Here is a 23,814-nt window from a genome sequence, read left to right as displayed (position 1 = left end):
ATATCATGGAAATGTTAAGGAAGAACCGCACTGAACCAAATGTAACTTTCTGGTGTATACTGACCACAGTAATACCCCGTGTATAAATAATGAAAAAAGGAGCAGAGGTGCATCACCCCAAGACCCTTATTTCCACTTTGCAGTCTAGCTAGTTAATACACTTTTTCACTCATAATCAGCTCATGATAAATTTCACTGCGTGTTAAATGACGCCAACAATAGAATGGTTCTAATGTAATAAACACAACTAACATTAAATAGTTTGTATTAAGTTATGTAAAATGGGAGGCAGGCAAATCAAACCATTATTGTTCAATGTTAACCTAGTGTGAAGATGCCATGCATCCAACTCACTAGCTAACTAAATTGCAGAAAAAGTTGGTATACGTATGTATTTCTTAAACGCACGCGAATGCCACCTGCCCATTGCTTGAATATCACCCTCGGGTACCCCCATGGTTGCGGCCAAACTAGCAGCTCCTATTCTGAAACTATGACTCTTATATGAGTCAGTGCTATAACCAGAAGCTAACAGAACACATTTCATAATTCTTGTAAAGTATGCATAGGAGACTGGTTTGCCCGACTGAAAAATGTATAGAGGACCTGGTTTTGAGCCCCTTGTCTGTAGAAAGCAATACAGATTGTATACTGGACAAAACGACTTATCAGAATGCCCTTGTAGGGAAATAGTCATAGGATCAGTATGATAATGACCTTTGTACGACTCAAATTTGATTTCTAAACGCGTAGGAAAAGCAACTGACCCCACCTTAAAGAACTGAATGTTGCTAAGTTGTAAAAGGTTGTGTTTACTTTGGCCCGCAGCAATCTCCCCAATTCTCAAGAATGCATGGAATGCCAACAAGTACATGGACTTGAAAGCCAAGATTTCATAAGGGGTGAGATCAATTGCTGACAAAGAAGAAACACGCTTTTGAAGAATCGATTGAGTAATTGGAAGGCGAGTGTCAGGAGCTTTACCTTTCTTCTGTAATCCTGTTAACATTTTCCGTATAACAAAAATTTGAGTAGGATCTGTATGATTCAACAATTTGTGTGAATAACCAATAGCAGATACATAAGAATAAATAGTAGAAGTGGCAAAGCCAGATTGTACCAAATGAGCTATGAACAGTGCTAAGTGATCAATGCTAATGGGCAAGTGACATCTAACATGCATAGTGTTATGCAAAAATGTAAACAGTAAATGAAAAGCCCTACTGTATAATTGTTTAGAGCTCTCGGTAAGTGCGTTGTCTAGCAGGCAGCGTACTTGTGTCAGATTTGTAACAACGTCTGAGGTACTGGCATGGGACAACTGTCCATGTGTGGAACGTGCTGACGAAAAGCCTGGACCTGTCAAACTGTCGGCCACAGGCCCAAAAACAATATCGGACAGTGGCAACGAATTCTCAGTCAATACGTTATCATGCGTTGTGGTCCGCACTGGAGGTATCAACTGCTGTCCGGGAGCACCAAGCGCTGCTGATGTAGCTGTTCCTGATGTAGAAGGCCCCAGCTGTTGCATAGGGGCACTTATAGTGGTTGATTGCCCTGTTTGACCCAGGCTATGGTACACTGGCTGTGGTTCTCTCATCACCATGCCTTCTGCCTTCATAAGCTGGAATAGCTCAGCTGCTATAGCTGAGACTGATGGCGTCTGAACAGCTGTTTGAGAAATAGGCGTTGTCGTTGCCATCACCACTGGCACCTCCTCCACTGCCCCTCTGGCCCTTCTGCCCCTGACTATGTTGGGTGGAGTGGGTTGTTCTATCTGGACCTCAGTTGCCCGCTCAGTGCTTGTGGTGTTAATCACCCTGTGGTTTTTCGCGGCCCGTCTAGTAGGAGGCATTGTGCTCAAAAAGAAAGAAAATACATATAATTGGATGCCCCAGTATAGACATATTAACATGTACTTTGTGACAGGAAAACAAGCTAGCTAGAGACAAGTTGGCCTCAAAAACTTGTAACCTATTTGCATGTAATTAGTATTTATTATTTGCCCTAACTCAACAATGCAAATGTAGACATCATCAAAATAACCATACACCTCAGTAATTTGTCTAGCAAACCACATAACAATGTGTAAGTCACATTTGTTTATTTATTTGATTAATGATGACACCATTACTAATTACCCATGTCCCAGACACACATACAAGTAAATATTAACAAACTATCCACACAGGTATAGTTCATATGCCACAAAGGCTTGTTAATATGGACATCAGCCACCAAGGCTTATCAATGTAAAAATTCGCCACAAAGGCCAAGATATATATATACCTATATATACCTAGAAAGGTGACACACAGGCACCCAACACATACTTAAGACGCCACAGAGGCTGGAAATAACTGCAAAACTATATTTGTATGAAGAACCAATGTACATAGGCCACAAAGGCCCCTAGCATGTCGACTATATGACCTGTGAAACTAGTAGTTACCGTATGTAGTGAAACGTGTATCCTAACTAGGTCATAACGGATTGTAAACAAACACACTAAGCAAACCGAAAGTATGAGATCACGTGTAAGTTGACTGGTTACAGCTCATCTATAAGTTTATACAATAAACAGAACCTCGAGCAACAACAATCTTTCCATTACTTCCGCTATATTATGGCAACTACACAACAACACTTAAACATAACTTACTGTGATCAGTTAGTCTTCACGAGCTGAGTTGTCTGGCCCCTACAATGACCGCACCGCGCACGCTCCTTACATACTTGGGGAGCCCGTGCGCGTCATTTAGGTGAACCCCATCTCGACGAAACACATTTGTGGGACTTCCCTTCAAACCTTTATGTTTGTGGTAAGAAATATCACCTCGTGTGCTAGCCATGCGTTTGATGTGTTGGTTCACAGTCTTAATAAACTCGTTGTACACAACGGGGGAAACCCGACGAGTTAGCTGTCTCGGTAACAACTGCATAATCACAACATGCTTTACCCCATACCCAAGCAACCACTCCGCAATCGAGAAAATGTTAATCGTCAATCGACGAGGTTCTGCCGAAGGACAATCAGCATCATTGCCACCTATTTGAAGTATAACCACATCGGGAGTTACCGCCTCCACGAAACGTCTGAATTGATCAGAAAAAAGATCAGAAACTCGACCTCCGCCTTTGCCCAGAAAGGAAACCTTGATACTCGACTCCTCTAGCCTCAAATTCCGCCATTCTGCATCCCTACTCGACACAAATTCCGATAAACGGCGCACAAAGCTATGTCCCATAACAGCCACGTTCACTGGCGAACTATCCGGATATACTATATGAGCAGAGGAAGTACAATAAAATCGGGTAATGACCCGTGTCAAATGCAAATAAAACACATTTACCTTTGGCCTTTGACTCCCTTTTCTGGCTGACGCTAAAGTGACGTCTCAAAAGCTGTACTGCGCAGTCTCGCAATGATCACGTGATGTCTGACTGCGCAGTCTTACTCTGGTCATGTGATGTCAAATTACCATATAAGGTTAATATACATAATATACAACAATCACAAGCACTTAACATCAATGCAATTAAATATTAATATTTAATTGTTTATTTATGAACTTCTGTAAGCTCAAACTAGGGACGTAAATTTGTATATACTGAAACACAGCAGAACGAAAATCGGCAACCATTGCTCATTCTACAAACACAAAGAATACTTGAATGAAGTTACCTTACCTTAAAGTTAAGTTGTCATAATCACATGATTAACTTTTGGATGCATATCCGATTTAAAAAAATTAATTGGAAGTTTCAAATTAATTTTACCGTTTGTATAATAATGTAAAAAGACAGGGTGTCATCAATATTTAGGTTTCATAAAAAATAAATAAGACATATTTAATCCGGTTCCAATTTCATAATTAATTTTGCTGTTGTCGATTTCTTTGCCGCAAGCCGTTTGGCAGCGCGCGCTTTTTTTTCCCTCTAGTTTTATCAACTTGTTGTTTTCCGCGATTTTTTTCTCTTCAAATGCCTTATGCCGCATGATATCACAAAGTAACCGCCTTTTGTTGTGGTTGTTGGTTTCTTATGTAGCGGTACAGATGGCACCTCCAGGAGCCACGAATCTGAAGACTGTGTGATCTAAACGAAAAGGAAAGATATAGTTGAATTAGTCAATTATTACACAATACATTGATTACATACACATACTAATACAGGTACTTACCAATTCCATCACACGTATCTCATAATATAAATGTCATTACATTATATTATATCTTATTTAACTAACCGTGACGAATACCTGTGGACACATTTTAACTTTATACGTCTTCCAAGCCTGGAACGTACGGTCACCAGCCACATCAATACCAGCAGAGAGAGCTTTTTCATACTGGGCTTTTTTGCCTGACTTATACTGCATTCAATGGCAGCTAATGCCAGCTCCGGGGGACACGTGTCGGATGAGGACGCATTTGGCAAGGGATCCGGTGGTGACGCCCCGATATTGTCCGCAATATCTGCCATGTCCATGTCGAGACTGCCGTCTAATGGCACTGATGACACCACTACCCCACTGTCTGTTATGGAGATCCCCAAATCGACAAGGGTACCCTCTGTCCTTTCATCATAATGCAGCTGTGGCAGTTCCTGTAACGTTAACGACATGGTGTTGTCGGACACGCGTACGTCACTTAATGGCTCTGTATGAGTGCATGGCTCGGGTGTGCATGGCTTGGGTGTCTGGTTCTCCATTTCATCTATCGGATAAACACAATAAAGAGAGTAAGAAAGGAAGAAGGAAAAGAAAGAAAAAAAACGCAAGTAACAGACAAGAATTAACAAAGGGACTTAGATACCGTTTTGAAGAAACGTACGGAAAAGTAACACAGGGGCTTGTTCTAAGGTCGCATCGGGTCATATATGTGCAGTATTGTGCACAAAGGATAGTTGATGGTAAAATAGCCAAAGAAAACAAAATGACACACCTGCATACACTGATGATGGAAGAAATGCCTCTTTAGGGATAACAGTTCCATCACAGGGGTAAATCCCGGTTGCCCGAAAACCGTTCACCAAGTATTCTGGTTTAAGCTGATTCCAGGCTTTCGTTACAAGCCGAAAAAAGTTGGCATGGGTGACAGGGCATGCTGTCTGAGCCAGGAATGAGGTGGTGGTCTCTTTCCAAGATTTTTTGAAAGGCCAAAATACAGTTCTGAATAGTTTGAAAATACAAAAAGAAATAACAAAAAGAGATTCATTTTGTAAGTAACGTTACAAAATCTGGATATGTAACAATATTGGATATGCCTGTATAGACACTAAAAGAACAATTTAATTATTTGACTGTGACGTCATGCTGCTTAACTGGACAGTGACCTTTCACCGTCGTGGTTTATAATTTAGATATTAGATAATTAATTAACAAACGATCAATGTATAGTTCACAAACAATTGGTTGGATAAAAATTGAACCGCTTATTTGATATTGATTCTACCTGTCTAAGGGTTGGAGCCAGTGAGAACAGTGTGACGGCATCTCCATCAAAACTATATTGTTTTCACGAGCCGATTCAATAAGCTCAATGTGGTGGTGCGAATCGTGGCCATCAAAAATTAAAATCTGAGGACGATGTGGTCCGATGTTCTTCAAGAAGACTTCCAAAAAACCTCAACGATGAGAGTCCCTATAAATGCGAATATATTTAATAGTTAGAGTACCGTATTTGACCCAATAACCGCCCGAGCGCTTAAAAAATCTTAAGAAAATGGAGGGGCGCTTATCAGGACAAAATTTAGACTGTCAGAAAAATTGACCATATTCATCAATCACGTTAACTTCCAAGACTCCATGCAACATATTTGTCTGTCTTTGTGAATTGAAATTATACTTATTTTACGTTTTTTATGGTAAACTTTTCCTCATCAACGTATACTAAAACAAAACATTACGTAACAAAGAAAATGAACATCGGAGGGGGAGGGGGGGGGGGGGGGGGGCTTATTAGGTCGAATACGGTACTTCAAATACGTAGCTGAAGGCCTGCATGAAATTGGTGTACGTGGGAATCTCCCAAAATTCTTTTCAAACTACATATCTGACAGACATTTTAAGGTTCGCGTTGGCTCAACGTATTCTGAAATAGCTAAACAGGAAATGGGAGTCCCTCAGGGTGGGATCTTTTCCGTAACTCTTTTCGGTCTGAAAATCTACAGTATAACTAAATGTCTAGGTAAGTCAACTGAAGGGTCTCTATATGTTGATGACTTCTTGATCTGCTATAGGTCGAAGAACATGCACACGATAGAACGACAACTTCAACAATGTTTGGGCAAACTACAAACATGGACAGATGAAAACGGCTTCAAATTTTCTAGATCAAAAACTGTCTGCATGCACTTCTGCCAAAAACGAAAGCCATATAATGATCCTGATCTAACATTTAATGGAAGCAAAATTCCAGTTGTAGAGCAAACCAAATTCCTCGGACTAATTTTCGATTCAAAACTCTCCTTTGTTCCACATATTAAACACCTAAAGGATAAGTGCTCAAAGGCAATGAATATTTTACGCGTACAATCCCACACCAACTGGGGTGCGGACCGTGAAATGCTCTTGCGCATTTATAGGGCACTTATTCGATCAAAACTCGACTATGGGTCCATCGTTTATGGATCGGCACGGAATTCTTACCTGCAAATGTTGGATCCTAACCATAACCAAGGATTACGTCTAGCACTTGGTGCTCTCCGAACAACACCAGCGCAGAGCCTTTATGTAGAGGCAAATGAACCATCTTTACATGACCGAACGAAAAAAACTGACGCTTCAATATGCCGCCCAATTGAAATCAAACCCGAAAAACCCGGCTTTTGATCTTGTTGTCAATCCGCAATACCGAAACATATTCACTCAGAGCCAAAAATTCTTACCAACATTTGGCATTAGAATTTCGAATTTTCTTCATGAACTTAACATAAGCTTAGACAACATAGGCGAATACACCGTATCGGATGTACCGCCATGGCTTGTCGAAACACCTGATATTAACCTTACTCTACACGTGAGGGCAAAATCGAGTGCATTACCCGAAGAACACAAATCCTCCTTTCTGGAATGCATTACAGATTTTCCCGATCACTTTCAGATCTACACTGATGGCTCAAAAGATGGAGTAAAGGTCTCCGCAGCATGCTATTCCGATCACCATTGCTCTTCAATCCGCTTACAAGATGGTGCCTCTATCTTCTCTGCGGAATCATGTGCCATCGATTTGGCCCTCGAAGAACAACGCATTAGAAAGGCAATAATTTGTTCCGACTCTCTATCTGTCTTTCAGAATTGACAATTACGAGATCCAAAGAATATACTCACACAAAACCTTGTTTTACGAATATCTCGTATCTTAAAAAAATGCAAAATAACATTACTTTGGATTCCGAGCCATGTCGGTATTAAAGGCAACGAACTTGTTGACCGCCAAGCAAAACTTGCTCTAAATCTGCAACAAACAAATATCAAAATACCATATACAGATTTCAAACCTGTAATTAGTTCTGCCATTAAGAGTAAATGGCAGCAACGCTGGTCTCTCGAGACGAGCAACAAACTTTTAAAGTACAACCAAAACTTAAAACATCAAAACCAAGTCGGAAGGGTCGTAGAGAGGAAATAGTCCTCTCTCGGCTCCGTACCGGGCACACATATCCTACTCATTCGTTCCTTTTGAAACGAGAGGATCTACCGGTGTGTTATGCATGTGATGCTCAATTTACAGTGGAGCATTTTTTAATAGAATATTCCGATTTCAAGCACATTCGTTATAAAAACTTTCGAGTGCCAGATATGAAGGCCCTTTTCAGTTCCGTGGATTCGAAAACAATATTTAGCTACTTGAAAGAAATCGATCTATTTTATAAACTTTGATGTCTTTTACGTTACTGTCTTTGACGTTCTATTTATATAACAAAGTTTACATAACCTATTCGTACATATACATATTTTACCATTTTTAACCAACTTTTTTATCATAATGATATAAATATACAATACGGATGCTTTTAAAAATGACAAAATTTATCTGATTTTAACATTAAAAATAAAACATGTTAGTATATTGTTTGGCCCTAAATGACCCTAGTTGTCGATGGGCCGATATTTACCTAAAGTATTTCCTAATATAATTTCACTTATATTATGCGAATTCATCGGAGGCCTACAGCTATAGGTATTCTGTTGTGAAAGGGTAGGCTAATGACATAGGGCAAGTTTTGTTGAATATTGTTTAAAAAAATTACCTGATCGAATAACTTTGCACTGAGCATGCTGATCTCATCTATGATGAGCGTGTTTGTTTTTCTTATTCTTTGTGCAGTGTTTTCATCGTTTGACACTCTTTCTGCTGCCTCTCTATTAGAAAAACGACCATCTAATATGCCAACCCAGCTGTGGAGAGTGCGACCACTGGGAAACTGAGATGCAGCTATTCCGGTAGTAGCTGTAATTTGAACATGTTTTCCAGTCCCTGATAACTGATTGAATATTTCCGAGACGAGGACACTTTTTCCAGTGCCCGCCTGGCCTAATATCACGAAACTATGGCCATCTTTGACAACCTTCAAACACTCTTGTTGATCATCTGTCAAAACCATCATGTTGCGCCAATTTTTACTGTAAATAAAACTTACTGAAATTTATCGACCAATCAGACTGCCCGTTGCAAAACGCTTTTTTTGGCATGCGTGGTTGTCGACTTCCGTACCAGAGTCTATGCATTGCTGTCTGCTGGACGGCTTCAGATATGTTTTTCTCTTAAAAAACCGCCGTTGCGCGACAAAAATATCGCATTCACTATGGATTAAGGATTCTTGACAAAGGTATGTTCCTTTCTTGTGTGGACATTTGACAGTTTACTCGGATTGGTACTTTTTATACGCCCGTTATGTTATGTTGGCGGGCGGGCACATATGGTGTCCGGACCATAACTGCAATACTACTCGACCCAGGCTCTCCATACTTGCTGCCCTTGCAGTTAGGGAGTAAGAATTGTACCTGCTGCCCCCATTGCATGATCGTAAGAGGCGACCAAATTTGGGATCTTATCTTTTGTGTTCTCTCCCTTGACAATGCCTCACTTTTGGCCTTTAGTTGAGCGTTCGCCCCTGTGAGGAAGGCTTTGGGTTCTGTCCCCTAGCCGAGACATACCAGAGTCTTTAAAAATGGTAGATTCTACTCCTGCTTAGCGCTCAGCATATTTGGAGTGGGACGACTGGTTCGCCCGTTGTCAGTATAATGTGACCGGGTGGGGTGTGCTGCTGGGTGTCTTCGGCAGTATGCTTCAGTGAGGTAGCACTTAAAATCGGCAAAAGTTCCCGCCTATCACAAGGAGACTTAACACGAACATACCGCAGCCTCCCAAAACACACATACGCACTCACCACACGCATACATGTCGCACGCACGGGAGGCCGTCATTTTGAAACCCGTAATAAAATAAAAGATCAAATATCGTTTCGATTACAATATAGCAGTTAACCTCTGCAAGTGGGACTGCCAAAAGAATTGGATAGAATTCTTTAATAGAAATGTGGTAACCCGACCAAGAGGATGGAAAAGAACCATAAACCACTGTTTCCCACAGGTGCCACCGAAACCTAGGGTTGACGCAGCATCTGTGTGTAGCTGAATAGCTTCACTGGAAATAAATTGCTCGTGAAGAAAAAACGAGCATTTATTGAAACTGTCCAAGAATGCTAGCCACATTCTGATATCCTCTTTAACTCCCTTGTTCAACCGGATATGATGATATGGCTGCATTACACCAATAGTTAAGTTAATCAATCTCCTCAAAAAAGGTCTGCCAGGAATAATGACCCTGCAAACATAATTGAGAAGGCCAATAATACTTTGTAACTCATTTAGCGTACATTTTGACTGGTTTAAAAGATTGGTTAACAGGTGTTGATATTTGAACACTTTGTCAGGAGGAAGCCTGGCCTCCTGTCTAATAGAGTCAAGTGTGATACCTAACAATTCCATGGTTGTGGATGGAAGAAAAGTTTTTTTCCCTAGCAATTGGTACCCCAATACTTGCACAGAATTGTAGAAAGGCATCAAGGGACTGTTGTGCTAGCTGTCTAGTATTATCAATGAAAAGGAAATCATCCAGGATGTGAACAACCTTTGAACAGCCTAGTTTTGTTTGGGCAATCCATTGAAGACCTGTGCTAAAAGTCTCAAAAATCTGACAGGATGAGGAACAGCCCATAGGCAGAAATGTGTCATAATAGTAGCATCCCTCCCATTTTATGCCTAACAAAGGGAAATCATCTAGGTGAACCAGAAGGATCCGAAAGGCAGATTCGATATCTGTCTTGGCCATAAATGAACCTGGAGGCAGGGTTTTTAATATCTGTATAGCATCGTCAATAGAAGCATACGACACTGAACAGAATTCTCGAGGTATTCCTGCATTTACTGATTCTGGACGATTTTTGGGGAAAGACAAATGGTGAATTAAGCGAAATTTTCCCATATCTTTTTTAGGTACCAGGCCCAATGGAGAGCATCCAATTCTTTTTGTAACTTAAGCTTAACTTGAAAGGGATCATCCATCGCCGATTTAAGATTACTACACGTTTGTGGGTTGCTGTCACCTTGAAATTGTAATCTGTAACCCAGCTGTAAGCCAGAAATTATATATGCAGCTAAGCTAGGAGTATATCCCGTCAATGCTACCCCCATTTTTGGGGGATCAACTGGTGATCTACTTAGTGGATTGACCGTCAGTCCTTTGGGAATTACCCCTGACTTCGAGCCACTTCTTACATTTAAAGCGGGGGTGTGAGAGCCCACAGTGGGCACAGGCATGTTTGTAAGAACAGCCATCGCATTGTTGGTTTTTATTAGCTCACCTGGACCGAAGGTCCGGTGAGCTTATGTCATGGCGCAGCGTCCGTCGTCCGTCCGTCAACATTTGCTTCAAATCGCTACTAGTCAAAAAGGCCTTATTGGATTTTGACCAAATTTGGCCAGAAACATCCTTGGCAGAAGGGAAACAGATTTTGCATAAATGGTGATTCTGACTCCCGAGGGGCCAAAGGGGCGGCGCCCAATAGGAGAAATAGAGGTAATTCATTTAAATCACTACTTGTCATAAAGTTATGAATGGATTTGAACCCAATTTGGCCAGAAATATCCTTGACAGAAGGGGAACAGATTTTGCATAAATGGTGATTCTGACTCCCGAGGGGCCAAAGGGGCGGGGCCCAATAGCGGAAATAGAGGTTATTCCTTTAAATCGCTACTTGTCATAAAGTTATGAATGGATTTGAACCCAATTTGGCCAGAAACATCCTTGGCAGAAGGTGAACAAATTTTGCATAAATGGTGACTCTGACCCCCGAGGGGCCGAAGGGGCGGGGCCCAATAGGGGAAATAGAGGTAATTCCTTTAAATCGCTACTAGTCATCAAGTTATGAATGGATTTGAACCCAATTTGGTCTGAAACATCCTTAGGGGAAGGGGAACAGATTTTGCATAAATGGTGACTCTGACTCCAAAGGGGCCAAAGGGGTGGGGCCCAATAGGGGAAATAGAGGTAATTCCTTTAAATCGCTACAAGTTATTAAGTTACATATGTATGAATGGATTTGAACCCAATTTGGTTAGAAACATCCTTTGGGGAAGGGGAACAGATTTTGCATAAATGGTGATTCTGACCCCAAGGGGGCAAAAGGGGCGGGGCCCAATAGCGGAAATAGAGGTAATTCCTTTAAATCGCTACTTGTCATAAAGTTATGAATGGATTTGAACCCAATTTGGCCAGAAACATCCTTAGCAGAAAGGGAACAGATTTTGCATAAATGGTGATTCTGACTCCCGAGGGGCCAAAGGGGCGGGGCCCAATAGGGGAAATAGAGGTAATTCCTTTAAATCGCTACTGGTTATTAAATTATGAATGGATTTGAACCCAATTTGGTCAGAAACATTCTTGGGGGAAGGGGGACAGATTTTGCATAAATGGTGACTCTGACCCCAAAGGGGACAAAGGGGCGGGGCCCAATAGCGGAAATAGAGGTAATTCCTTTAAATCGCTACTTGTCATAAAGTTATGAATGGATTTGAACCCAATTTGGCCAGAAACATCCTTAGCAGAAAGGGAACAGATTTTGCATAAATGGTGATTCTGACTCCCGAGGGGCCAAAGGTGCGGGGCCCAATAGGGGAAATAGAGGTAATTCCTTCAAATCGTTACTGGTTATTAAATTATGAATGGATTTGAACCCAATTTGGTCAGAAACATTCTTGGGGGAAGGGGGACAGATTTTGCATAAATGGTGACTCTGACCCCAAAGGGGACAAAGGGGCGGGGCCCAATAGGGGAAATAGAGGTAATTCCTTTAAAATCGCTACTAGTCATCAAGTTATGAATGGATTTGAACCCAATTTGGTCTGAAACATCCTTGGGGGAAGGGGAACAGATTTTGCATAAATGGTGGCTCTGACCCCAAAGGGGCCAAAGGGGCGGGGCCCAATAGGGGAAATAGAGGTAATTTCTTTAAATCGCTACTAGTCATAAAGTTATGAATGGATTTGAACCCAATTTGGTCAGAAACATCCTTGGGGAAGGGGAACAGATTTTGCATAAATGGTGACTCTGACCCCAAAGGGGACAAATGGGCGGGGCCCAATAGGGGAAATAGAGGTAATTCCTTTAAATCCCTACTGGTCATAAAGTTATAAATGCATGTTCTAAAAACAATTCTTGAGGTCTTTCAGACCCTAGAGAGTCTGGACTTCATTAATCTTTAAAGCAGTTCGGAATCCCACACTATAACCATATATAGCATTGTTAGAGATTTACAAATAAAACAAATTGAATATGAACATTATTTTGACATTTGGTCTAATCCATCCAGGTGAGCGATACAGGCCCCATGGGCCTCTTGTTGTATTTGTGGCAAGTAAGGGGTGTGTTTTGCCGGGGGGCTCGAAAGGGCGCCCGTGAACCTTTATTTTGAAAGCGGCGCGAATGTTGGGAACTGGAACCAGAGCGCCGAGTTAAGGCCTGGATATAAAGCTCATTTATGAGTTGGTTCCACGCGATTCCAGGTGACGACTCGCGCATGCGCCTGAAATTGGTGTCATAATGGTACCAATTCCCCCCACTCGCAGCTATACCACGAATTACATTTTGATATGTAGCCAGATGCTCGCGTAGCTCGGGATTGTGCTCACGCAGCACAGATGAGTATATATTAAATGCATCTGTCCAGCGGGTTATGTCCAAAAAACGCTTACGGGGGGAGGTAGCTGGATAAATCCAGCCTCATTGACCTGCAGCCGGGAATCGCGAGTCATATCATTAGTGGTATCTATGATCGCCGCCATATCTATATATTTGCCAGATATGATCTTTTCCCGCATTTCATTGCTTACGCAGCGATATAATGGCTGACATGCCAATGAAACTGGTGGCGCTATGTCTAGAACTTGGGGGAACCCACCTGTTGCCTGTACCTGGTCTGGCGCACCTAAGGCTGCCGAAGGAACATTAACAGTCACTGTCCCAGAAGAGTTCTGTTGCTGTTGTGGCTGTGCAGGTTGATGTCTTAAGGACATACTGCCGGCTGAGGAATTATTTCCTGTCTGCAGCGCTGTCAACACTGCTTCTGTGACAGTTCTTGATACCATCGCAGCTAGATCTACAATATTCACAGGTAAAGTCTGGCTGGGTGGTCCAATGGCAGTTGGCGCAGCACTAGGTGGTCCAACAGTGGATGACACCATATTGTTGGGTCCCACGCTGGATGGGGCAACACTTTGCGGCAAAATGCTGGATAGTTCGATAATGGATGCGACGATACCAGAGGGAGGGGCAGGGCTTTGCATGTTCGATTGTTTACGTTTCCTGGCAGTGGGGTTGGTAGACCCACCAGTTGCCGGTTTCCGTTTAGGCATATTGGTGGTCAGTGTCTGAAACATAAAAGTGTTAAGCAAAGTGCAACAAAATTAAAACATATAGGTGACACTCTAGTCTCTGTCAGAAACTTTGCTGTACCATATTACTTAGTAATTGGTTTCAATATCAGCATTATATATAATTGATCAGTCAAAATTTACTTGATAGAGAATTAAAAAGTAACAACCTTCCAAGTGCACCGATACATGATAATATATAATTACTGCGAATTAACATATCAATGAAATCTGTACGAGGTGCGCAAAATTGGAAATCCGTCATCTTCCATATATATTATTAAATCTATAATTAGATAATTAGAGACATACAGAAACTGGTTTATGAAGAAAAATCAAACATTGAACATTATACTCTGACAACATGTATTATGTGGATATACGCGTAGTAATAAAGGTAGATAGGACCTTTAGCACCTATATATATGCCACCCTAGATTCTACACTAGTTCTGCCAAGAGTATAAAACTAATTGCCCAACAATATGTTATGATAAAACATGGAGATGATGCATAAAAGACATAAAAATCATGTAATATATACCATATATATGAGTTGAGTTGTCTGTATGGTAAGTAAGACAGGTACCTGATTAGGAATGATACAACACTGTCATGATCAGCTGGGATAATTTTTAATGAAAACCAATTAGAAGTATGTTTATAAGGGCAGATACAACACTGGGATGATTTTTAATTAAATCAAATTAGAAGCATAAGTTTATAAAGAGAGATACAACACTGTCAGCTCCCAGATACAACACTGGGATGATTTTTAATTAAATAAAATTAGAAGTCTTTTGATAAGGCCAGATACTACACTGACAGCTCCCGGGTACAACGCCAGGATAATGTATAATTAAAACCGATTAGAAATATTTTAATTAGGGCAGATACAACACTGTCAGCTCCCAGATACAACACAGGAATGATTTTTAATTAAATCAAATTAGAAGTATGTTTATAAGGACAGATACAACACTGTCAGCTCCCAGATACAACACTGGGATGATTTTTAATCAAATCAAATTAGAAGTATGTTTATAAGGACAGATACAACACTGTCAGCTCCCAGATACAACACTGGGATGATTTTTAATCAAATCAAATTAGAAATATGTTTATAAGGACAGATACAACACTGGGATGATTTTTAATTAAATCAAATTAGAAATATTTTTATAAGGACAGATACAACACTGGGATGATTTTTAATTAAATCAAATTAGAAATATTTTTATCAGGACAGATACAACACTGGGATGATTTTTAATTAAATCAAATTAGAAGTATGTTTATAAAGACAGATACAACACTGTCAGCTCCCATATACAACACTGGGATGATTTTTAATTAAATAAAATTAGAAGTCTTTTTATAAGGCCAGATACTACACTGAAAGCTCCAGGGTACAACGCCAGGATAATGTATAATTAAATCCAATTAGAAATATGTTAATTAGAACAGATACTACACTGAGAGCTCCCAGATACAACACAGGAATGATTTTTAATTAAATCAAATTAGAAGTATGTTTATAAGGACAGATACAAGACTGTCAGCTCCCAGATACAACACTGGGATGATTTTAATATAAGTAAACAATAAAATATGTTAATTAGGACAGATACAACAATGTCAGCTTCTGGAAAAAAACAATGGGATTATTTATCATCAAACTTAAATAAGGATTTGCATTGCTGCTATAGCCAAGATGCTGGGCAGGACACCTAGCCAAATATAATGGGATATCACTTAACATAATGATATATTGTTTCTCACTATTTTAAAGGCCGGGGATGACCTACATAAAAAAAACCGGGTGGTTAGCAATTAAGCCGATAAGGGAGTAGGAGGGGCTACAACAGCCTTTGCTGCTGCTGTAAACACAACCACATGGGCCTAAACCACGTGTACACGGTCAGTGTTTATACTGTACATAGTGTAAACTAATCACTACATACTGGCATGTACATAAAGATTTTATAAATGTATTGTTGAATATACCTTCTTATTAAAGTATAGCAATACAGAAGCACTATAACTAAGTAATTTATGATTTGATACAGCCTGCATATTTATTTAGAAATATTCAAATTAAACATAGACATTTCTATTGACATGCAAAAGCACCCTATTAAATACAGTACATATCTTTATTTTAAATAGACATTTCTTTTTCTTTTATATAAACGAGTAAAGATATCTTTATAAATAGGGCTCCTATATATGTACTATAGATTTTTCAGTATTCAGTTCAAACATGTACATTATATCTGAATATTTGTCATGAAATAGAGATCAATTTGTGCCATATCTTGCATTCTAGATATCTGAATAAATAGGATAAATAAGACCTTATTATATAGTATATATGCCTATACCATAATCACAAATCATTAATCCACTTAGTCACATTCAAATGCTCACTGAATCACTTACATTATTATTGCTCTCATGTGTGTATTCCTTTGTTCCATGTATAGCTTATATCACCGAAATAAATTATTTATAAATTTGTTCCAAACAGAATTTCTATAATTGTGTGTTGGGGATTTATAGTTGTTCTTTCCTCGCTGGCTGTGAGGTGCTTGTGCCCTACGAGGGTTCCAAACCGAGGTGTAGGGTCTGTCCACATTTTCATTCCAATGACAGACTGCTAACTGAGACCTTGCGAGGTACTGACTGTCACTAAATGATATCCGCTTGTCTTGGAAAATGTTCATTGTGTTATTAAAACTTTCCACATAATACGTATTCCGGGCAAGCACATAGTTCTCCGGATGTTTGTACACAGCGGAATTTGTAATTACTTTCAGCAGTAATTTTTCTGCCAAAGGACTCCTCAAAAGAGTCACAGATGGCTCATACTTTTGCTCCTTTTGACATCTAGCAGTTTGGTGACAGTTGTTATGTTTATTGGTATAATGTTGAATAGCATTGGTCAGGGATCCTTGTAGTTTAGATGGATCTTTTTCACAATTTTTCATTGCCCAGTGAAAATGAGTACATACTGGTAGAACTTTGTCAACTAGTTCCTCTGACCATGTTTTCCCTCTAAGGTATACTGGTCCCTTAGATACATTTTGTAAAGGCTTTTTGACAGATTTAACAGCATGCCACGAGTCATTTTGGTTAACAGTGAAGAGATGGTTGTCTTTCACATACTTGTTGATGGATAAATTCATGTCATGTGTGTGAACATTTATAGTTACGTCTTTGTCTTCAAAATATTGGTAGAGTTTTTAGGTCATCTGACCCAAAGGGTCAGGATGACCTATAGTCATCGTGCTTCGTCCGTCGTCGTCCGCCGTGCGCCGTGCGCCGTCCGTAAACTTTTTCTTTCAAAACGCTACTCCTCCTTAACGCTTGGGTGGATTACTTCCAAATTTGGTTTGAAGCATCATTGGGGGAGGGCAATCATATTTTATATAAATGAGGCTGGTCTGACCCCTGGGGCCAGAAGGGCGGGGCCCCAAAAAGGGAACTTAGGTGAATATTGCTATAAAATCCTACTCCTCCTTTACCCTTGGGTGGATTACAACTAAATTTGGTGTGAAACATCATTGGAGGAGGGCGGTCATATTTTATATAAATGAAGTTGGTGTGACCCCTGGGGCCTGAGGGGCGGGGCCCCAAAAGGGGAACTTTGATGAAATTTTGCTATAAAATCCTACTCCTCCTTAACCCTTTAGTGGATTTCAACCAGATATGTTGTGAAACATCATTTGGGGAGGGCGGTCATATTTTATATAAATGAGGCTGGTGTGACCACTAGGGCCTGAGGGGCGGGCCCCAAATGGGGAACTTTGATGAAATTTTGCTATAAAATCCTACTCCTCCTTAACCCTTTAGTGGATTTCAACCAGATATGTTGTGAAACATCATTTGGGGAGGGCGGTCATATTTTATATAAATGAGGCTAGTGTGACCCCTGGGGCCTGAGGGGTGGGGCCCCAAACGGGGAACTTTGATGAAATTTTGCTATAAAATCCTACTCCTCCTTAACCCTTTAGTAGATTTCAACCAGATATGTTGTGAAACATCATTGGGGGAGGGTGGTCATATTTTATACAAATGAGGCTGGTGTGAGCCCTGGTGCCAGAGTGACGGGCCCAAAAAAGGGAACTTTGATGAAATTTTGCTATAAAATCCTACTCGTCCTTAACCCTTTGGTGGATTTCAACCAGATATTGTGTGAAACATCATTGGTGGAGGGTGGTCATATTTTATATAAATGAGGCTGGTGTGGCCCCTGGGGCCAGAGGGGCGGGGCCCCAAAAGGGGAACTTTGATGAAATTTTGCTATAAAATCCTACTCCTCCTAACACCCATAGTGAATTATTACCAAATTTGGTGTGAAACATCATTGGAGGAGGACAATCATATTTTATATAAATGAGGCTGGTTTGACCCCTTGGGCCAGAGGGGCGGGGCCCCAAAAGGGGAACTTTGGTGAATTTTTGCTATAAATCCTACTTCTCTCTAACCCTTGGGTGGATTAATACGAAATATGGTGTGAAACATCCTTTGGGAAGGGTGGTCATATTTTATATAAACGAGGCTAGTGTGACCCCTGGGGCCTGAGGGGCAGGGCCCCAAAAGGGGAACTTTGGTGAATATTTGCTGTTAAATCCTAATCCTCCCTAACCTTTTGGTGGATTACAGCCAAATTTGATGTGAAACATAAGGTGACGGCAATCATATTTTTTAATGAGACAGGTTTGACCCCTGGGGAAAAAAAGATGGGGCAAAAGGAGCGCTTAGGTTGAACATTTCTTAAAAGTGCAATTCCTCCTTAATGCCTTAATTGATTACAACCATATTTAGTATGAAACATCATTGGGGAAAGGCAACCCTAATTGATATAAATGAGTCTTGTCTGACCCATTGGGACAGAGGGGCATGCCCCAAAAATGGGAACTTGGCTAAAATTTTGCTTTATGATGCTGCTCTTCCTGGACAAGCTAAATGGATAAAAACCAAATTTGATCTAAAACATAACTGGCTGCGATAAATAATTTATGGTAATAATGCTGGATTGGGGTGTGTGTCCCTGCTGTAAGTGTAAGTGTTTGTCAGATGACCGTTAAGGCCCATGGGCCTCTTGTTCAGTTCCGAGTCGTTCATGTCTTTGTGACACAACATCGTCAGCCTTTGTCACATGGATACACTCAAGGACTTTGTGTGTTTGTTCTCCTATAGCCACAACACTGGAATCTTTTGCGTTTTTTCGCCAGCCATGCCGGGCATCTGTCATGATGTCAATACCGTCGAGGTCATCATACATTCCAATTTCTTCATGTAGTGCATTCTCAATACTCTCTTTGTATTCAGATTCGATATGGTCTTTGTAGGATCTAAACATGTAGTTTCTCTTTTCTTTACTCATGTGCCCAATATTGGAGGCGCGACAAAACCTGGTATAGTGTACAGGTAGCATTCCACTGCATACAAATCCATGCATCACGCGATGGTTGGTGAGATACTCATTATTTGGTAAGTATGGTGATGATGACCAAAGTATAGTATGATGTTTTTCTTTTTGGCAATTTAGTCGTATTACAGCAACATGTCCTTTACTGGTCATGGTGTTGTTACTGAGGATACCATTACAAAGTCGGGCATGGTTTTCAGTGACTTCAACTAACTTCAGCAGAGATGATTTTACTGTCAGAAACACAGTTTGATCTACATCCTTTTTTGGCACTTGAAGAAAAGTGGACATATTTGCCGTGTTTGTGGTTGTGTGATCAGACTCGTTTTTATGCTGCTTCATAAATGCGTCCAAAGCATGTTCCAATATGTCCCCATTGTTCACAGGTCGATTCAACTTCCTATAAAGCACCTGTTTCACATCGTGTATTTTTGACAATAACTCTTTTCTGTTTTTCTGTTGATATCACCAGGAATTTCGATCTTAAAACTTGATGCACGTTTTCTTTCAGCTGCCATTTTCTTAAGATGCTTTTGTTTCACTATATGACTTGGGAATATACAATTTGGCATCAATAGATTGACTCCATTTATTATGATGGGTATTACAGGATGCTGTACCTATGAAGGTGTCTTACTCCAGGCATGAGTACAATATATTTCAGAACATACAAGGTTATTGCTTTGTATAAATAACTTATATAATCTAACAATGATTAAGGTCATAAAATCTAATAAAAAAGATATTGTTCAGGTTCTTAATTGCACTTTTGTGTGTGAAAGGTTTATCCCAATTGTAATATAATGGAATGGTCCATTGCTTGGTACCGGGTTTAGAAAGGGGGCTTTTTTACATTGAGCTATCAAGCAATCAATGTTATTAGTGTGTGTAATTATACCACATCATAAATCAACCAAATATCGTGAGATATATTTGTGTACATGTATATGTTAGAGTAAAAGCCGACCCCTTAGGTAAAGTCAATTCATTCAGATGCTGGGGTTAGTTTTACGATTAGATGCTACTCGGGCTATCCCAGTGCAGTAGGTGTGATAAATTTCATAACTGTCGGGGCACCTAGCTTTGTGACCACAGTGGATGTCAGATAACTTGATAGTTAATGAATTTTGGATTAAGAATAGCGTAACTTTATTTCATGCCTATTTTCATTTTATAATTGCTCAGGGATTCCTTTGTATTGTAAATGGTATATTGAGAAAACTGAATTTGATACCTTATTCCAAACACATGCTATGATGCAACAGGAAACACTGACCTCCAGCTCACTGGTCAAACAGATACCAATCTGGGGAGTGTTTGGAGGGAAATATTCTCGGTAGGTCTCTTAGTCACTTGTAAGGTGTGGCAAGATAAACATGGCGAGTGAAAGAAAATACTGTTTAGTTGTGAACCAGGAACAGAGAGACACTATTTTTAGTTTGTTCGCACATTATGACTGGGATTTAGAGGAAAGTGTTTATAATGAAAATTCTGCTGACAGTGATGAATTTGAAAACAGATGTAAAGCCACAATGACAGAACCTGAGAATATGTCGGAAGGATATGACGAAACCAGTGATTCATCTCAACTAGAGCAATATGCAGAATTCACTATTGCAAAAGATCCTCTATCAAATGAGTGTCCTCATTGTTTTAGTCAACCATGTTTCACCGACGAAACTTTCAGACAGATGTGGTGGGAAACTGAAAACCAACCACAGCATGCACGGAATCATCATTGTAGGAAAGAAATGTACAAACGGTTTTGGGTTATGTTACTACATAGACAAGTCTGGCAAGATGCTAAATACTTAGAAAAGAAAAAACAAGCCCTAGAGAGGAAAAGTCAAACACAGAAACTTGTGTGGCATAAACGTGACATAATGCCTAACTGTGTCATACAATTAGTGAGGAGCTGGTATCCTAATCCAGATGGTGTTCCGTACATGGGTCATTTGTGGGCCTAAATCTCACACCCCTAGCCGAGAGAGCCTGTATGGTTCTTATTCCAGACTATAAATCTTGATGGAGTAGATTAACTCTGGTGATGATTGCTTTATACATATTTGTTTAGGAAATGTGTGAGATAATTGGATTAATACATTCCTGTAATATATATGTGCCTCAGGGATCTAGTTTCTGGACATTGCCGCCAAAATGTTGATAAGGTAGGAGATTTTGTTTACTCAGCATGCGTAGCTAGGATCATAGCAACGCTCTGTATGTAAACTTCCGGTATCAACTTCCGGTGAGCCAAATTCAAATTTCAAATTTGATTGACAGCCTCCAACATTGACAAATAAATATTTTATACCAGGATTAAAACTTAATTAGATTTTTAAAAAGAAAATCATAACCATATTCAGATTCCTTACAAGAATATCTACAGCCCTAACAAAATTAGTAATATAAGCTTTATTGAAAAACACGAATTTATAGAAAATCCTTCTCTGAAGTGAAGGCAGCCAAAGTTTTGCATATTCCTCCATTTTCCTGAGTTGTCTCCCTTTTATACCCCATCCCCGGCCTTTAAGGTAACATTAATAAAATGCTGGACAGGTATAATACAGTCGATCTAGGTTAGTACAATAGTAGCCCATGCTCAAAACTTACCCTGTGACATCTGTCGACAGGCATGCATGATGGCAAGGCGAAGACTCCGAAAGAATTTTTTATTGCCGTTACCAGTGAGATGACACCCATCTCGCAGAAAAAGATCCAGTGGGCTATTAAAAATTCGAAGATGTGGCCAAATATACACATGCTCCTGTTCGGTTAGCAAAACATGCAGTTCCTTATTGGTTGCGACTCTGCGTGATTCGTATTGACTCGGGCTCATGCCTCGAGGCCGTGGTCTGGGGAACACTTCACATGCATAAACATCACATTTATAACTATCTTGCAAGTGTTTGGCGAAATCAAAAATCTTGTAGGCCAGTTGATCGGGGCGAATAGTCATTGCACAAACAATTACCGCCGATCTGCAGAATAATAATGTGCGGTTGAAAAGAGTTTATCTTCCGTTGGACAGACACATTAGATTTTAACTTGTCCACCGTTGCTCCGCTAATCCCCAAACCGTTCACAATGCATTGAGAGAGGTTAAATGTCTCCAAATTATGATCATGCACATAATCAAAAAGTCTTCGCACAAAACTATGACCCAAAATCAACACGCGTGGGGTCAAGTTAGCCATGCTTATATTTAAATGTCACATGTACTTAGCCTGAATTCGATGTGCCAGAGAATTTTTCTTAAATTGAGACTGGTGGGCTCAAAAACCCGTCCGATGCGTCGCTGGAACGTTCTTCTGCTCTGCGAGTCCTTCAAACGTATTTTTCTTATTGATCTTAAGTGTGAAGGCCTAAAAAACTTATGAAATTAGTAGAATACTTCAAATTACAAAACTATGTTGACAATTTTTTAATGGCGCGCGTCGAAAGCTGCTACCCATAATTCCTAGCTGCTTGACAGGGGCAGACAAGTATGTATGGAAATATAAGTTATAAAGGGAAATAACTCGTGTATAATTTGTAGCAAACTAATACGAAAATTTGGAAATGTGCAGGCCTTCCGATGCATAAATTAAGCTAAGTGCTTAGCTGCCCTTTATATCGTTAGCCAACTGTAGATCTTAGCCTTACTGTTGCTTGTGGTTAAACATCATTTACTTTCCGAACAAATATGATTGATAACAATTATACACACATGTGAATATAAATATCTACAAATACTGATAGATATAGGATATATTCATCAAAAATATTTTTGAAAAAAAAGAAAACCTACACCGCTGAGAATTAAACCCCGGCCTCCACGGTGGAAGGTTTTGGCTTAGCCTACTGTTATATTTTATTGCAAAGTAGGTTAACAGAATGATGACAAACCTTACGGTGTTGCATATTTGTGCGTTGCGTGCTCATCTCTCAAAAGCGATGACATCAGCTGCTAAAAACGATAGTATATTGCTTTGCCCTAAATGACCCTAGTTGTCGGCAGTATGCTTCAATGAGGTAGCACTATAAATCGGCAAAAGTTCCGGCCTATCACAAGGAGACTTAACACGAACATACCGCAGCCTCCCAAAACACACATACGCACGGGAGGCCGTCCTTAAATGACCTTAGCTGTTAATAGGACGTTAAACAAAATAAACCAAACCAAACCAAACCCTAGTTGTCGATGGACCGTAAAACATAAACAAACAAAAACCTTGCCGTGCTCCTTATCAATTTCATATTGTACAGGTACAGGAATTCGTAATTCAACACCATTGAAACCCTGTTATATCTCGCATCGATTAATGTAGTCTACGCACAAATTTCCCTGTTTTCTTTCGGAACTTACTTCCCTTATCATTATCCACTGCCATCAACGCAGAGAATATTTTTCTTCCCGAAGACCCATGCACTTCCGGTTTTAAAACCATTTCCCGCTA

General features: G+C 40.1%; 3 protein-coding genes across 3 annotated transcripts; all 3 read right to left on the bottom strand.

Moving 5' to 3' along the window:
- Window positions 1-2,678: 2,678 nt before the first annotated feature.
- Window positions 2,679-3,248, bottom strand: LOC117321447. The gene has a single exon (XM_033875864.1). The coding sequence runs from the start codon at window positions 3,246-3,248 to the stop codon at window positions 2,679-2,681; it is 570 nt and encodes a 189-aa protein (XP_033731755.1).
- Window positions 3,249-3,819: 571 nt separating this feature from the next.
- LOC117321445 lies at window positions 3,820-4,969 on the bottom strand. Its single transcript, XM_033875862.1, has 2 exons — window positions 4,262-4,969; window positions 3,820-4,098 (listed from the first exon to the last, which is right to left on the bottom strand). Exons 1-2 carry the CDS (start codon window positions 4,711-4,713, stop codon window positions 4,005-4,007), a joined length of 546 nt encoding a protein of 181 aa, XP_033731753.1. The 5' UTR covers window positions 4,714-4,969; the 3' UTR covers window positions 3,820-4,004.
- Window positions 4,970-5,567: 598 nt separating this feature from the next.
- On the bottom strand, window positions 5,568-8,613 carry LOC117321446 (ATP-dependent DNA helicase PIF1-like). The gene is made up of 2 exons (XM_033875863.1): window positions 8,257-8,613; window positions 5,568-5,645 (listed from the first exon to the last, which is right to left on the bottom strand). Exons 1-2 carry the CDS (start codon window positions 8,611-8,613, stop codon window positions 5,568-5,570), a joined length of 435 nt encoding a protein of 144 aa, XP_033731754.1.
- Window positions 8,614-23,814: the final 15,201 nt, after the last annotated feature.

The sequence above is a fragment of the Pecten maximus genome, unplaced genomic scaffold (genome assembly GCF_902652985.1).
Source record: "Pecten maximus unplaced genomic scaffold, xPecMax1.1, whole genome shotgun sequence".
Classification (NCBI taxonomy): Eukaryota; Metazoa; Mollusca; class Bivalvia; order Pectinida; family Pectinidae; genus Pecten; species Pecten maximus.
This window is presented reverse-complemented; position numbering and strand designations above follow the sequence as displayed.